Source organism: Ylistrum balloti, unplaced genomic scaffold (genome assembly GCF_031769215.1).
Source record: "Ylistrum balloti isolate Yb309-2 unplaced genomic scaffold, AGI_CSIRO_Ybal_v1 Utg369724, whole genome shotgun sequence".
In the NCBI taxonomy this organism is placed as follows: domain Eukaryota; kingdom Metazoa; phylum Mollusca; class Bivalvia; order Pectinida; family Pectinidae; genus Ylistrum; species Ylistrum balloti.
The window spans coordinates 3,630,001-3,648,532 of record NW_026781942.1 but is presented as its reverse complement, the minus strand read 5'-3'; the positions used below and the strand labels follow the sequence as shown (position 1 = coordinate 3,648,532).

Below are 18,532 nucleotides of genomic sequence, written 5' to 3'. Positions count from 1 at the left end.
AACTACACACCGTGCGTATATTCTAGGTTTAGTCATCCGAGGCTACAATCTGATGGACCGTCTGTATTAGGAGTTCATACCTTCAAATACAAGGATTAGATCAGCTGCTTGTGAGCTGTCAGACGTCGGGCCACACAACGTCCACCAAGATGGAGTATAAAGATAAAACAGGTAGGGTGTAGGCAGTTTCTGAATGGTGTTATTGAAGATAGCGGTGCTCGAAGTTCTCAAAACATGTTTCTTTTCTTTTTTATTTGTCTCTGTGCCTTTTTTAAGTAACATAAAGTCCTGTGCACAAAATATGTAGCAACTAATGTCTCTGTTTGATGAAATCTCTGATTTAATATTTTACAACTTAAATCATTTTCAAATTTTATTTGCCTTTGTACAATGGGATAGTCAGTGATTCATTTTAAGTAATCCAACGCAAAGTGATTTATAAACTTTATTAGCTATACAATGGGTATACAAACAATATTAATCCATAACCAAAGAGGCAAAAATTGTTTCCATTGCAACTTCTACAACAGGTGCATTAAAAAAGGTATATTGAAATGAAAAATGAAAATAATTATTCTTAAAAATGTCGTACAAACCATGGATTCCAATTTCAGAATTTCTAGAAATAAATTTTTAAAAAAAAAATTAAAAATCGTCCGAGAATAGACATACTACATGAATGCAACCTATGAATACTGAACACACGTCTTTATCGGTAGACACATTGAAAGTTTAAAGTTAAGATTTTCTTATTTTGTATTGGTTCTTTAACAATGACTCTTATTAAAATTCGTTAATCTAGCTTGGTTTGAAGGGTTATCTAACAATCTTGCAGTTTACTTTCGTTCGTTGATAATATAACTAATTAGGTACTTAATTCTGATTTGGCATTTAGTTTCCATGACAGTACTTCACTAAATGTGAATGGATTTTTATCGAAATTGCTTGAAAGTATATCTAATTATCATTCATCCTGTGTTCGACTTCTTCCGACGTTGTTCGATGACATTTATACATAATCATTTAGGTCATTTGTTCTTAATTTGTTCTTTAGGAGCGATAGCTGGACTAAATAGCGATAGGTTTCGATTATTTTTGGTTTGCAGGTTGTCTAACAATCTTTCAGACTGACTTTGAATATCGAAGTCGTGTGTTCACGTTTAATTTTTGAGGTCTTCACTTCAGGCAAATTACTTTCAATGAGTTAACTTTCCTAAATGCCAATGGATCTCAAGGGAAGGGATGCATGTTTGCATGGTTTAGCTGGAGTTAAGCTGCCTTACCAATGCACCATTGAACGAAGGGGCTCTAAATCCTTCAGCAAGCAGAGCGTTATTAAATATTTCTTTAGGCTATTTAGTATATAGAACCAACATCGCTGATAACGCTACTAAACACAAATTCGGCAAATATTGGTTGAAATTAAATTTACATGGAATGGATCCTTTGTAGTGTTTCAGTAATTACAGCTTACTTGTTCTGATTCTGTATCTGTTGTCGACAAGGTATAGAGCTGTAAAACGTATTCCTGTTTAAAACTTTACAGCTTCGGCGCCGTGATTTTATCGATTGTTTGCTTCAGAGTATATGGCCGTTTAACTATAATTAATCAAGGTACATATTCACTACTTCGGAAAAAGTAGCCGATACGTTTCTGATGTTTAGAAGTGGTGAATCACGGTCCCACGTTTAAGACTCAGTGCCGTGGAGCGGTTTTTGTTTAATACTATACAGCTATGGCACAGTGGTTTTATGGAATGCGTGCTTCACAATATGTAGGCATCAAAGCTAGGATTAATCAGGTGAGTAGTTTGCTTTAGAAAAAAATAGTCAATAAGTTTCAAGTGTTTTCAAAAGTAAACCATGGATTCAATTTTTACAATTACTTATTCTTGTCATTAAAACAAGTCCATGGATATAATTCAGAAGAATTATATAACACATTTATACTTGAAAATACCCATGATCAACAAATACTTGTTGCCGATTCAGCATTGCACATCTTGTTACGTTAAAGATACGTATGTCCTTGGCCGGGAGTTAGGAAGCAAATGACGTTCAAACATAATTTAAAGTGTATTTTGTTATATAAGTTTATTTTCGTATCTAATAGAAATTTCTTTAATGGGAAACAAAATTTTATTACGAATTATTGAAAGTGATGGAGAGAGGAAAGAGTAGTTAGAAGTCGATATTAGCTTACAGAGTGTATCTATTAAGCATAATCGTTTAGGTCGTTTATGTTTAGACATATTGTTTTCAGATTAGTTGTTGTTAACTCGCAACGGTCTTTGACATAAAATTTGGATTATTTTAGAAATGCCAACTGTCTTTGTAAAACCTTTAGACAAAGGACATCCATTTATGATATATATCGCACTCTCAAGTCAACAGAAATATGGCATTAAATGGGTAAACATCATGTTAAACCTCAGATAAACTGATGACGAAATACCAAAGAAATTTATCTTATTTGTAAAAAGAATGGTATTACTTAAAGAGCTGAAGAATTTACAATACATGAACATATTGTATTATATTGGAATGTAATATGATATGGTAAACATTTGTTTAATTGCAACATATACTCAACAAAAAAAGAAAGGTTAACATGTTTCCTTGGCGAATACCTGTAAATGAGTGAAAAAATGACGTTGGTGCAATATTAGAAAATGGTAATGTTTTACATTACAAAAACCAAGGGGGTTACCAAAATCATTCAAGCGTGAAAGTCTGTATTAGCGAAAGTTGGTTGTAGTTTGAAGACAATTTGCCAGTTGGTAAGTCGTTTAAACCAAACTGGGTCAACATCCGATCGTCCCCGAAGCGGCCGACCCCGTAAAACGACCGCCAGGGATCGATTCGTAACCGCAGTAGAGACTACAAGGACATTGTTTGGGCGTCGTGTGTCTCCCCAAACAGTCCGCAACAGGTTGAGGGCCGACCAATTGAAAGCGCGGCGTCCCTACACTGGACCCAATTTGTTGCGACGTCACCGTAATAATCGGCGTAACTGGACCCGTGTTCACCGTCGTTGGGCCTTACGACAATGAAACAATGTTGTTTTCAAATGAGTCCAGGTTTTGTCTGCAACACGGTGACGGAAGGCGCAGAGTGTGGAGGCGACGAGGGGAGAGTTTTGCGAACTGCTGCGTCGCAGAACGGGACCGCTTTGGCGGCGGAAGTGTAATGGTTTGGGATGGTATTTGTGGGGGGACTCGTACCAGGCTTGTTGTGTTAAACGGCAATTTAACCGGCATTCGATATCGGGACGAAATTTTATGACCAGTGGTTCTGCCATTCTTAAGACGCCATGGCGTTGGCGCCATTTTTCAACAGGATAACGCACCAGCGCACACCAGTCGCGTCAGCAGAAGTTTCTTGCAGCAGAATAACGTACAGGTGTTAGATTGGCCATCTAAATCACATGATTTGTCACCGATTAAGCATGTCTGGGACGTTCTTGGGCGACGCGTGAGAGAACGTCAAAATCAGCCGTCAAACTTGCAGGAGCTGGCCCAAGCCTTGATCGCTGAATGGAACAACATCTCTTCTCGAATTATCCGCCGGTTTACGAGTTCCATGCGACGACGTTGCAATGCTGTTTACGTCGCAAACAGTGGCCATACCCGTTACAACTGAATGCAAAGTTTTATAATGAACCATGACTGCAGTTTTATCAGAATTGATCAATTACTTTATTCGTACATGATTAGTAAGGATTTATGAAGGGGTTAATTAATTAATCACAGAATAAAGTAGTGTTACCTTTCTTTTTTTTTTTGTTTAGTATATATCAATGTGACATTGTATTGTCACAAGTCATCAAATATTCCTTATGTGTGTATACTACACATAATGATTCACGCAAAAATATATCTAGTCTGCAGATAAGGCATCGTATAGTTCCCTTGTCTGCACACACTGTCTTTATACATAAAAAAGGTATATACTTACTCAATAACCATTAAAACTTTACAATATATAGTACCCTTCTTTTATATATAATTCTTAACTAAAGATGACTTATCGTTGCTGCTGCTTCTATCAAAGCTTTTTTTATATATTGTCATGCCTAGTAATATCAAAACCGGGTACTAATATGCCATTTAGGACTGAAATAATCGATACAATTTAGCACAAAAATTTGCTAGAAAATACTGAAAGGTTCTCCTCTCTATTAAATTTAATGCAGGTAATCCTAGGTACTTTTCATACTTACCGTAACAGTTTAAGACTAAGAACATATCTCGTTTTGTTTGCCTAGCATTTATTCTGTAAAAGTAATATGGCGACGAACGTTGATAGTAACAAAAAGAAAAATAAACATATATATACAACATACGAAAAGGGCAAAATCATTTTTTTTCCGAAATGACATGAATGCATCATATTCTATTCATATATACGAAACAAAGATATGCTAACATACACTGTCATCATATTAAAGAACAAATGAAATGTGGACAACACTAGTTTATGTTCAACGAATACCGATCGCTGAAGTTTATTTTTGAAAGCTGTATTTAAGTAAATTTATCTGTAAGAAGATTATCAGTTATATCCTGCCGAACCTAAATATAAACGAGACTGGACTGTAGTTCATTCAACAGTACACCAACTGGTGAGTACTTTGTTTAAGTAATTCGGGTTGTATGCTCTAGTTGACGCAAGCAGAGGTCTGAAAGAATCTACCGTATTGTTTGTATAAAGTACATCACAGAACAAAGCCTAGCAACAAACAATTGTCACAGAGAACGAAAATGTAAACAAGAATACATTAGCCGAATGTAGCTTACCTTGCCTAAATGGATTACTGTTGAACCAATTTCATTTTAAATAGGTCGTAATTCGAGAATCTTACTTAAGTTTCCATTTTATATAAAATTAGTGAAACCAGTTGACGATATTATTTAATCGGAACTTTTGTGAGCTTCAAAAATGAGAAATGGGAGAAATGTTTCGGATGACATCAACTAGGTATAGGAATAAGCATTAGTGAAATAACATTTAAATATATTTATATGAAAACTAATCTAACAAATAGTCTTGAATATTTGCGAAACTGATGGATCATGCAATAAAACAAATTTTGGTTTCAATTTCCAAATTTAAAGGAAATTAAGCTTATCATGAACTTACACGAAACGATATTATAACACAATTCAAAACGATCGCTCTGAGATACAACACATTTTATACATTCTCTACATAATGTATAAAAAGCAAAACTGGGGTTAAGGTGTTAGATTTAAACACCGGAGTTATCTATTTTCTTTTTTTTTTTTTTTTTTCTTCTTTTTTTCTGTACGTTGCTGTTGACGACCAGAAAAATCTTGTCTAGCCGAAAACTCCAACGTATCTGTGGTTGAAAAGTTTATCGAGGAAGAAGGAAAAGATAAGATCCCTAGAGACACATGGACAAACAAGTTAGATTTTATTCTTGCCTGTGTGGGAACAGCAGTGGGCTTAGGAAATCTATGGAGGTTTCCGTATCTGTGTTACAAAAACGGAGGAGGTGAGTAGAAAGTTAGATTATCTCTTATTATCAATTACGAATGTTTAGGCATACAAAATATGAGGCGACCATAACAGCATGAAATGGTTGTATTATGGTTCACTAATTAAATTATTAAATAAAGGTTTGAAAAAAATAATCTCTATACTTTTTGATGTGAAAGCAAATTAAAAAGCAGTATCATATAAGAAACATGAAATGTGCATACTTAGAATATATACGTTTCAGCAATTCCAGTCTCGTCAGGTCTAATTAATTTGGAAAGAAATCAAGTATGATTAAGGGATATCGGATTAATGTATACAAGTATTTTGCACCTGATATTAGCATTGGATTGTAATCATATTTTCCTTTGACATGGTTATAAAATGATTTTGATGAGTTGGTAGGGTTTATATATATACATCTTTGTCTAAGGTGCGTTCCTTATACCATTTCTGACATTCGTCGTGTTGGGAGGCGTTCCAATGTTTACGCTGGAGTTAGGACTGGGACAGTACATGAGTCTCACGGGCTTTGAAGCATGGAAAATATGCCCTGTATTTCAAGGTAATTCGCTCTACACATAGTTTTACAGCTCTCCATAAATCACTGAATTTATAGTCACATATTTTTATCTTCTATCATCAAATATATATTTCATGATGGTATGCGTGATTTCTGTGTGATATTTTCATTATATTTGAATTCGACATGTTTAATAGCATATACATAGTTTTCCAGGTATGGTTAAACTGTTCAGTATTTGTGTCATTAGAAAATCATTATTACTCTTAGATTGTAAAAAAATCCTCGTTAACAGCACATTTCAACACAAAGTCAAGAATAAGATAAAATGGAGACAAAATGATTAATTAAACTGCATCATACAGATGTTTCATCCTTCTGGGAATTGTTACTGATTTTAAGGCCTAAATGTTGAAGCCTAGGAGGCGACCGAGGAATATCAAAATTGATCGACAGAAATGTCAAAATTTAGATGGATTAGTTCAATAACCATATAATGCAATAACTTTTGCATTTCTATATACATATATGATAAATTCAGAAGAACTACATGTCACGTCAAATTCATATTTGTTATCCAGAAGCGTACGTGTTTCATTATTCAAATGATTTAGAACGTAGCATGCTGCTAAAAGACATCATCAGCAGTGTCCGCCACCTGCAATTTCGAAGATGCAATACAAATTAAGAATTTGACGCACTTGAGTAAAGCAACCGTCATACATAAACATAGTGTAATATATTGCTATTAGATTAAGTAGCAAAATGTAAAATTTATTTCAAGAAGTTATCTTCTTATAAAACTAGGCAAATACTCAATAAAAACTAATGTTGCTTAGCTCTCTACATTGAGTGTATTATACAGCTGATAACCACGTTTCCTTCTCTTTATATCAACAAAGGATAATAGAATTGATCACACGATGTGTATCGGTGACAACTTTATTAGGAAAGGGTCACCCAGGTTCAGAATATATCTCTTCATTCATACTCAGCTAAGACTATCCAAAGAAAAAATGTTTTACATGTTATAGGGTACTTGTGTGGGTTTCTTCAAATGTTGCTTAGACGATTAATTATTCTTGTTCTAACATCATTAAAGAGTCCAATTGATTTAATAGCCTATATATCAATTATTTATTATGAAGTTTATAGGTGAATTTTTCTCGTATAAGTTTCTTTCCTAAAATCTGTCGTTGTGTGGGCGTAGTTAATATCATAAATAAAGCATTCTGCAAGAAACCAACCAATGATACTGATGGCCCATGAGTCTATATCAAGATGGTACACACATAAGTAAAAGCACCAATCAACTTTGGCATCTGAAATTTATTTCATTGATAAGATCTTGATATTTTAGAGAATTGTTGTGGTTTGTATTGATTATAACGTTGGAAATAAAGCATAACTCCAAATAGTGTAATGACGACAAAAAATGTAAAATGTGATAGAGTAACACCTCAGTGTCTAATACTGACACGAAACTTGCAGTGTGCTAATTTGTTATATAAGCGGTAATATAATTAATATACTTACACTATCAAGCAGTGTTTCTTATGCTCGAAATAAATTGGCTTTGCTATACACTATTAAGCTAAAGTCAATCATTCAACTCCTGTTTTTTCACTTTTATTTGATCCAAAATATAAAACATTCTTTCATAATAAACCAATGACCATTAATAACTCAAAAATGTTACCTGTCATAAGCACCTGGGTCTAATCTTTAACAGTCATGCTAATTGGTCCAACCACATAAGCTTTATGTATGAGAAAGCTTATAAACGAATAAATACTTAGAATGTTAAAGTACAAAATTGACAGAAAGTCACTTGAATTAACATATATTACATGTATTCGTCCTATTTTAGAATATGCTGATATTGTTTGGTCTAACTACACAGAAAGGGAATGCATCATCTTAGAATCAGTTCAATTAGAGGCAATACACATTATTACTGGCCTGAGACGGGGCACCAGTCATGCTATCCTTTATAATGAGTCTAGATTAATACCACTAGCTAAACGAAGACACCTACATCAAAATATCCATTTTTTTGATATTATGAATAACAGATGCCCTCCTCAGGTAACTGATTCTATCCAGCATTTAATCAACAATAACACTGCTCATTATCCTCTTCGACACAACAGGTTGTTTGATGTGCCCCTTGCAAGAACTCGTCAATATAGCACTAGTTTCTTTCCAAAACTCATTACTGAATGGAATGACCCATCCTGTCTGTTTCCCTCATTGACATCCATTTATGCAATAAAATTTTTTTTGTCACAGCCTGTTATCAATCCTATTTTACAATGAACTGATAATTTTAAATATTACGGTAACAGAAAGGCAAACGTAATCTTGTGTCAACTAAGAAACTCTGCATGTAATCTAAATTTTGACTTATTTAAGTTCCACCTTAATGACAACCCTGCCTGTACTTGTGGCCACCCAGTTGAAGATCCTACACACTTCTTTTTCCGTTGTCCCTTCTTTACTAACCAGAGACAACTCCTTAATTCTCTTTCTACTCTTAGTGATTCTATACCTCTTACCACTAATGCATTTCTTAAAGGATCTCATACACTTGATGCAAATATAAATAAATCTATTCTTGATTTGGTTCAGAGATTCATAACTGATACCGGTCGCCTATTTTAACCTTAGTATACTTATATATACATTTTTGAATCTGTTATCTTAAGTTTGGTCCGCCTGTCAATTTTTACGGACTCGGCTCAAGATTGTGGGTATATGGACTGTTTGAACTTGCAGCCTGTGCCGTGATCAATTGACAAACTTTGACTCCATCTTGTTATATATAATTATATTACCTATCTAATCTTACTATTCTTTCACACTATAATTTAAATTATGGTAATGCTTGCCTAACATTTCTGTTAGATAATTATTCATCTGAATCTATATTCTAAATTCTTATTCCTGTAACGCTATCATTATTATTTAATATCTTAAATTTTGATTAATGTGTCTGTGTACTTGTTTAAGAGAGGGCTTTCATAGGCTCTGCCTGTTGCCCAATTCCATTTGTCAGCAACATCAAGACAATAAAAGATTCTGAAATGGAAAGACCATTCCACCATTCGGTATTCGGATTTCCGCTCTTTTACAAAACACAAAAATTGATATTGACCAAATTCAGTTATTTGGAACGATCGAAATTCCACCCTGGCTCTTGAATTCAGCTGAAGTTAACTTTTCAATTCATGCAATGGTTAAATCAGACAATGACAATAAGGTTTCCGCGGCCATGGTTACACTAGATGAAGCCTATGGATGCCGGTTACAGAACAACGTCTTGATATTCTCAGCGAAAGCCCTTAAGTCTACTCCAGAAACGTTTTATTTCTTTTTAATTCTGAAAAATGTTGGTCTATATAATAGACTTTGACTTACTATTTTAATCTTTTGTGATAATCTACCCATTTAAGATTTTTAAAAATTGTCTTTTATTTTAGTTTGATGTGTGTTTTACCGGGTCTTTGTATATATATATATAATATACATAAATAAAAATGATTTTTGACAAAAGAAGAAAGACGTTACATTTTGCACTAGCGCTTTCACTGTATTAGATCTTCAGGTGCATAGTAACTGTACATAATTGTGTGGCGTCACAACATGTTATCTGTTGATGACGTCATAATATAAAAGGGGCATAATTATATTTTGCAAACTTTACAATGCGGTTAAACATTAATATTCAAGTCTGGTTTTAAAAGTTTAACCGCATTGTAAAGTTTGCAAAATATAATTATGCCCCTTTTATATTATGACGTCATCAACAGTTGTTGTGAACACTTTTAAAGTTACCAGAATATTATACAGTGAAAGCGCTATAAAATGTAACTCTTTCTTCTTTTGTCAAAAATCATTTTTATTTATAATTTACTCGCATCTCGTCAAATCAAGTTTATATATATATATATATATATATATGTGTGTGTGTGTGTGTGTGTGTGTGTGTGTGTGTGTGTGTGTGTGTGTGTGTGTGTGTGTGTGTGTGTATTATGTATATAGTTCTTATTTTGTCATAGTTACATCGAAAGTATTTTGGTTAAGATTCCGTTTACATTTCGGTATTTGATTTGTTCGTTTTTGCAGGAATAGGAATCGCGAATTTTGTTACGATTTTCCTCACTAACATATACTACATTATGGTACTGGTGTGGGCTGGATACTACTTCGTGCTGAGTTTGAACTCGGTCCTGCCCTGGTCTAACTGCAACAACGATTGGAACACACCCAGGTTTTTTTATTCACTTGTATTTCACAATTAATATTATGAATAGGGAATAAAAGTATAGATTTTGTTTAAATCAGGTATAATTTATATTTCACTGAAATGCAGATGAAGACGTTCTCGCTATCTGTTCTCTGCACCTAACGACATTGGTTTCTGTTAAATCAATTGAAGACGAAGACGCAAATTAGATGTCGGCAATGTGGTTTTATATAAGTAATCTTCAAAAAATTGAAATCTCGTATAAGACCAAGGCCATCCACAAAGCGATTCTGATACAGAATCTCTTCTTGACTCAGTTTTTTTTATGTCATTGATACATAAGAAGGGTAACAACATACCCTGTGACAATTAGTAAATGACTGCTGCCAACTCGTTTTATCCATGATTCTTCCGCGGATGTCTGAGCATTTCACTTTGATCTGTTGCCAAAATTAATTATTATCATTGAATAATGTAGTTTTTTTTTTAATTTTATTTCATATATTTACTTATTTAGAAAATGTATTGCATGATCGTATTTTCCCTTAGAAATGCTTTTTGACCATCTTCTAATTTGAAATGTAAGACTATTTTTTACCAATGTCTTGGACAAGGTCGAGCAACTGCAATCCTGGACTTCATCAAAATATGGAAAAAAAAACCTTTTTTTTAACAGTATTTACTCATATGAAAATATTAAATCCAAAATCTTCAAATACAACGAAGAATATGTGATGTATAAGGTAAGGATTTGGTCTGAAATCAAGCAGCTTCTTTTCAACATTTACAGATGCAATCCCTTCAATGAAGATCTCAACACAACCTTGTTTACCAATGTGTCTCTACTGAACTCGAGTGCTACGACCGAACAACCGGTTGATCCTGCTGTAGAGTTTTGGGAGTAAGACTCATTTACCATTTACTAGTGTTAATCAGGTCTATGTACAGTGAATTTTAATGAAGATATAAATGATGTAAAATGTGTTACTTCTATACCAATAAGACCACTTATCATTTTCCTAAAATGCATACCGATATTTAAAAGCAGCACAAATCTTTTAACAACAGTTATTATTTATATTTAGTCGTTATGAATCTATTTTAGAAACTCAAAACGACAAAATCAATACGTTATTTTACTCAAGATGTTACCCATTTTTATCGGTCGATGAAAATATGTTGCTACAGTAAAATCACGATTTACCGATCGCAAAATTTTCATTTGATATATGGCAATTGTAAATGAGACGTCAATGAGTCAGATTTACCTAGAAACGTTACGAAAATGATGTCAGGACCAGTAACATGACCTCGAAAGGTCGCCTAATATTTGAAATATACTTGTACGTAAGATAGAGTTTCTTCCAGATTGGAATGCAAACACGTAAATACCATTTACCGTCTAGCCCGCCATGTATAGGAAGCCGGGGTTTATTCATCAGTTTCAATACAAGATACATTACATGCATCGTATGATATGACAAAATCTACAAAAACTGAGATTGACAAACAATAACATCGCCATCGTATGTCATAAAAATTGCTGCGGACGAATATCAGTTGTTAATTGTATGTAATTAAAGCCTTATAGAAATCAATCTAGCCACTCAATCTGAAACTTCTGCGCTGCAGTATAGTGGGTAGCGTACCAGCCCTTAATAGATTTCACAATGCTGGGATTTCCTACAGGCTTAATCAAAACCTAGAACATATGAGAAACATCCATCGATCAACACGAACTGAAGTTTAAAGATAATAACTCGACGGAGCAGAAGGGTTCGGCGGCTAGGAGTGAAACACACACCTGTGCACCCGATACCAGTTACTGTGACGACACGGCACGTGCAACAACTGCAAGTCAGTGCCGAACGAGACAAATTAGTCTTTACTTTACGAACCGCGGAAATATTTAAATATGGATAACCCGTTATGGGTTACGTATCAATTACAAAACACACAACATATGTGTCACTTCCACAACCCTAGATTTTTATGGATCGCAAAACTCTTTTTAATCGTTTTTTGTTAAATTCAGTAATATATGTATATATACGTATCATTCAGGAAAACACTTACATGTATAAGTATATTTAAAAAAATACTCTTCACATCATTGTGCTTGTCCGTGTCCTCATTAAAATAGCTTCAAGTATGCCACGAACATGATCATGCTGGCAGATATATTGAATTTGCTGTTTACATCATAAGGCATTAGGAATTTGCGCTGACTTGTCAAATGAATTGATGGCATCATGTGCCTATTGACATTTATATTAAATAATTCTTAAATGTTTGTGTCTTAATTGCAGTTTTATGGTTATTGAACAACAAATTGTCGATATAGTAACACTATAAATCAGTGAAGCATAATGGAAATGGTAGATAAGATACTGAAATACAGTTTGGTTAAGGTGTTCCGGAAACGGTACCCGTCACGGAAATCTTGGTAGATATAAAATAGATATATGGCACATTTTTTAAACTTGATCAATTGATATTCATCACATTCTGGTGCATCGAGAAAACATAATCAGCTGACTTTCAATATATATCTATTTCAGACGGGAAGTATTGCGTTTGAGCACAGGTATCACGGATGGTGGGGGTATCATTTGGCAACTAGCTCTGTCTTTAATGATTTTATGGATAATTGTCTACTTCTGCTTGTGGAGAGGTGTCAAGTGGACTGGTAAGGTAAGGTATATCTCACATATTTACGTTGTAGGATACTTACTGATCTTCTGATATATTGTCTGCCCGTTAAAGCGGCATTTTTAAAAATGATTGGTATTGAAGTTTTGAAACAGACGAGAACCTGGTACATCTGATATTAAATCCATCCATTGACTGCTTGGACTAGGGATAGAATTTGACATCGTAATAGTTACTAGATTCGCGCACTAATTAGCACTATGATATTTTGAGAATTGCAGATTGTTTAAATGTAAAAACAATAAAAAGAGCTACACCTGGTTATCTTAAGGAAAACAGCTACGACTCTATACGATATATCAGACGTAAATATGTACATTGGTAACAACTCGTTTCTGTTACTGTAGGTTGTATATTTCACGGCCCTATTTCCCTACGTCATACTAAGTATACTTCTTGTTAGGGGACTGACGCTAGATGGCGCCAGAGAAGGTGTGGTATACTACATTAAACCAGACATGACACGACTTGCTGACATACAGGTATGTATATAAGTTTGTTAAATGACGATATTTAAATACCGCCAAATGTGTTGATTGCTATTCCATTTAAGCGACTTTTTAAAATGAAATTATGCTGAATTCCATCTCCTAATATTTTTTTCTTCCACTCCTTTTTCATATTAACTTTTCTCAGAACTTTGCATTAGATCATCATTAAACTGAATTTAGATGTCATTGTTGAGATATGATACGGATATTATCTTATTAACAAGGTTGTGTTAATATCAATCTTCTCCATAGTACGTAATAGGAATATAACATTGATCACATTTACCCCGCCCTTAAGGCCCCGAAAAGAAGAATGTAATATTCTAAGACCCTTTGGTCCATGACGAGTATTCGATACAGCACTTTCTCCATTTGGACCCCATTCCTTAGTTCCCACGGGGACAATATCGACGGTGGATCAGAAGTCACTGATCTTCAGTTGGGATACATAATTAGATATATCCTGAAAGTTTATGGAGTGTTAAGTTATGCTTTTGGCATCATTTTCAATTTCTTAAAATCTTCAGATGTATATTTTTCATTTTATCTTTTAGTACGTCTCATACGTCATAAGTTGATGAATAAGACATATGATATAGTCCATTGTTTTCTAGTTTGTTTTTCAACTTCGACTTTAAAACTTTTCCAACTTTTCATGCTTAAAACTAGGATTTTCGCTTCTTTTAACAGGTTTGGATTGATGGAGGGACGCAGGTGTTCTTTTCCTACGCCACAGCAGCTAATCAGATAATCACTCTCGGGAGTTACAATAAATTTACAAACAATTTCTACAGGTAAAAATGTTGCAAATTGCAAATAATATTGTACACTTTGTCAATGTTGAATTATTGTATATACATTTTAGTTAATGATTTTCTCTGTTTTATCATTTTAGATTTGTAGTGAAAGATTATGTTAACTATGTGTGTATTTGATGTCCAACTGCAAAACCAGAGAAAAAAATGAGCTCTCATGAATGCTGACATATTAACTACGAGAATGAAATCGTTACCATGTAAACTTTTTGTGACAAGCCAGTGACATTCCAACATCAAAGTTTAAAAACATCAAGCATACTTCAAAATATACTGCTACGGAGACAATACGATATTTTGAATATCTGCCTTGGTATCATGAATTAAATGGAATGTATATACAACATGTAGTGAGACAAAGTAGGTGCTTTAGACTATGGAGTGGAGACTTGCTAATATTAGTAAACCGAAACATATTTCCACGGTCCTGTCGATTTCATTCGGTAAATACGGGTATTTATTTGGCAGTGGATACTTACTATAATGATTTTCTTCTGGTTTCCTTTCTAGTCAAAATGCTGATTTTATAATTTTTTGTATCTATTGAAAAGATGAATTCAACAAAATGTAGAAAACCGAAAAAAAAATCTTACAGGGACGCTATCATGGTGTCATGTATTAACAGTGGAACAAGTCTGGTCGGGGGATTCGCCGTCTTTTCCGTACTAGGATTTATGGCCAAACAACATAACCTTCCAATAGCAGACGTGGCTAATGCTGGTAACAATGTTTATTTAAATTTTGTTTGTAAACAAGAATATATTTCAACGTGGTCCCTATCTTTGCGTCTATTACATTATCACTATTCATCATTATTTTACTCTTTCAAAATATATTTATATTTGGTTAATATATACCGCTAGAACGAATGAATTAATTTGTGTCTTTTTAATCATTTGCTAAATGCAGCCTAATTATACAGCGATCACCTCTATGTCTCCACAACACATTTAATGTTCCCTCTTTTCGATGTTCTAGGTCCCGGATTGGCTTTTATTACATACCCGAACGCCGTCACACAGATGCCAATTTCGCCGTTGTGGGCAGCACTTTTCTTTTTGATGATAGTTCTACTAGGGCTTGACAGTCATGTAGGTCACAACAAATTATACTTTATTTAAAACCTTGAAGGCTTTATTTTCAAAAACAGTTGCTCTTTATTCTTTAGATAATCTCAAAACAACAAAATTGGCCAAGACAATCTATGTTCTCCAGGAATATGATTATTAATGTAGATATACAGCAAAGTATTGTCTTTGATTGGTGTTCAATAAAATTAGTCTTTTCCATCTCTCTTCAAAAAAGTTTCATGTCCAGCTGATTAAGACAATATGATGATATGAGGAAAGTTGTAATGTTGCGAAGTTTCAAGTTTTACTTTTTGAAAATGAATATGTATCTAAAGGTTGAGTAATATCTTAGGAAACTGATAATACAATTGGCGATATATATTTCTTTTACTTATATTTCTCAGTTTTGTTAAATTTCCTTAATTTATTGGCTTTTTTTTTTTTTTTTAGTTTTTGTTTTTTGGGGTTTTTTTTCGTTCTTTTGCTTTTTGTTGTTGTTGTTGTCTGTGGCATTAATTCTCTCATGTAATTATCATTTTAACTTTTGTTTAAGTTTGTTGGGGTTGAAGCCGTCATATCCTCAGTCATGGATGTTTTCCCAGATATCATGCGAAAGAAAAATCGCCGATCAATGCTTGTTGGAGCCTATTGTCTCCTTTCGTTCCTGCTTGGCCTCTGTATGGTTTCCAGGGTATGTTGTATTTACCGGTTGGAATTTATTTGAAAAGTATGTCAGAGTGTTGTTTAGGGTTTCTGATGATTAAACGTGTTACTTTATTCGGACTTCTATCTAGTACTGAAATTATTATTATTGCAGTGCTACGACGTACTGTCACTCAATACCACGTCGATTTTCTTCCAGGGAGGAATGTATATATTCCAGCTATTCGACTACTACTCCGCCAGTGGAATGGTCCTTCTGTGGTCAGTGTTCTGGGAGGTGGTGGCCATTGCTTGGGTGTTTGGTAAGTGAAATATGTTATTTTACATATTGTAGACTCAGTCCATGTATGCACGTTTATGGACTTTATGGGTATACTCATACACTAAACAACAAATATCTATTTAATCGGATTTCTTAGCCTCATCACTAAACGATTTTCAATTTAAAGACATAACAGTTTGATCAATGATTGAATAACGAATTCTAGACGTACGTCTCCCTGCCAATTTTTTCAGTCTATTCCAAGCAAAAAATAATTATTGGATTTGGCGTGACCAGCTCTCAGTCTATTAAAACTTTACACATTCTGGGTGTCATACTTTACCTGTTCAAATGCAACTCAACATCAGGTGATCCAATATACAGCTGTATATGTATATGAAGCTGATTAAGATTTATATGACACTTACAATCAATAATAACAATAATAGATAAGATAATTAAAAATTATACAGAGTAATGGACAGCAATTTTCCATTCAATTATGACGAATGTTCAATAAATTGAAGTATGTCGGATAGCTCGATAATCACACATCAAATAATTAAACGCATAATTCAAATAAAATAATTGAAGCTTTTCAATTGAAGTTTTTTCAGAGATTTTTTTCAATTCTTAAATATTCCCTTTTTTATCGCAAAATTATGCAGTAAATCTTTATTAGTAATCCTATTTCTCATATTACGATATCAATAATCTTTTTCAAAGCCGGATAAAAGATACACAAGCACTAAAGTTTTAATGTTTTAAAACGTTTTCTGATTTTTAAAGGTGTTGATCGGTTCTATGATGCTATTGAGATGATGATAGGCTCTCGTATCAACCCTTACCTGCGTTATTGCTGGAAGTACCTGTCGCCTCTGTTGTGTATGGTAATGTGACATCAACAACAATTAAATTTTCAAGCAAAAATAAATATACATATGTTTTGGGTAAGACAGATATTCATTTTCTAACTGTGTCTGGGCAATGTAGTCCTTAATAGAATTTATTATGCCATGATATGTTATGAAGTTAGTATTAACATTATACTTATTTTTAAATTATTGAAAAATATAAAATGTACTTAAGTTTGGCAATTTTATTAGAGCATTGATTATAAATATTCCTTTTTTGTACCATTCTTTATAGAACACCATTTTAGCATTTACTGTTAATTTTTATTAAACCATATTGGAGATTTTGATATTGATACACACTTATTTATCAAAGTCTGTTCTTTTCCTTTAAGATATCCCCATAATTTGAATACATCTTTCCAAAATTGGTTATTACATTTCATTTCACATTCACCTATCCTGATCCACAGTTAGCTAAAATGTCTATATCAATGCTTCTGCCAAGGATATGTTGCCATTTACTTGATTTAGTGTATAACCGTCTGATCCATGTTAATTTTAGTGCCCTGATGAAAGAAAGTATATCTATCATTTTCAGACCCCCTTCTCTATAATCTTTTACGATAGTGTCCCTTTTCACTTTGTCTACCTTACTGTTCCAAAGAAAGCTATAGAGTTCTGAGTTTAACTTTTTAATAAATGAACATCTGTCTTACCCATTAATACCCACTAATTTGGAGATTTAAAAAAAAAAAAAAAATAAGGGCTCGAAAGACTTGTATAACATCCTTTCTTTAAACCAAAGTACCATCTACTGGAAAAAGAAAATGGAATGACTTATTTGAATTAGATGAAGAAACGTGGAAAAGAATATTTATAATCCCTTTCAAAGCTACTAAAAGTTCTAAACTTCATTGGCTTCAATATAAAATAAATCAACACATATTGACCACAAATTCATATTGGTTTAACTAATAGTCCACACTGCTTTTTCTGTAAAACAGAATCAGAAACAATAGTACATCTGCTATGGGAGTGCAAAGAAGTACAATCTTTTCTTCAGAACGTTGAATTTTTGCTTGATGCTATGTTCATTCCTTTTACTTTCAATAAAGAAACTTTCATATTTGGCTTTAGAAATAATAAAAATATATATTACAAAACTGATAATCTTGTATTGCTTGTTATGAAACAATATATCTACAGAACAAGGTGTTTACAATCTATCATTATAGATAACTACAACATTCAAAAATATACCTACATGGACAAAGGAATTGAAAATATGGTAAAATTGTTGGAAAAAATGGGATGAACTATTACAGACAACACCCAACTCCTAACAGAAATGTGAACCTCTCTCTCCTACTCTCTCTCCTACTCTCTCT

The 18,532-nt window shown here is 33.5% G+C and overlaps 1 protein-coding gene across 1 annotated transcript in view; it reads left to right on the top strand.

Moving 5' to 3' along the window:
* Positions 1-149: 149 nt before the first annotated feature.
* LOC132565539 (sodium- and chloride-dependent creatine transporter 1-like) overlaps positions 150-18,532 on the top strand; it is a 21,471-nt gene continuing 3,088 nt past the window's right edge. The window contains exons 1-12 of the mRNA XM_060230188.1: positions 150-171; positions 5,330-5,518; positions 5,936-6,067; positions 10,154-10,298; positions 12,836-12,968; positions 13,334-13,468; positions 14,168-14,271; positions 14,918-15,012; positions 15,271-15,383; positions 15,916-16,053; positions 16,225-16,327; positions 17,077-17,177. Of these exons, the coding sequence (XP_060086171.1) occupies positions 150-171; positions 5,330-5,518; positions 5,936-6,067; positions 10,154-10,298; positions 12,836-12,968; positions 13,334-13,468; positions 14,168-14,271; positions 14,918-15,012; positions 15,271-15,383; positions 15,916-16,053; positions 16,225-16,327; positions 17,077-17,177 (1,410 nt within the window). The remainder of the gene's footprint in view (positions 172-5,329; positions 5,519-5,935; positions 6,068-10,153; positions 10,299-12,835; positions 12,969-13,333; positions 13,469-14,167; positions 14,272-14,917; positions 15,013-15,270; positions 15,384-15,915; positions 16,054-16,224; positions 16,328-17,076; positions 17,178-18,532) is intronic.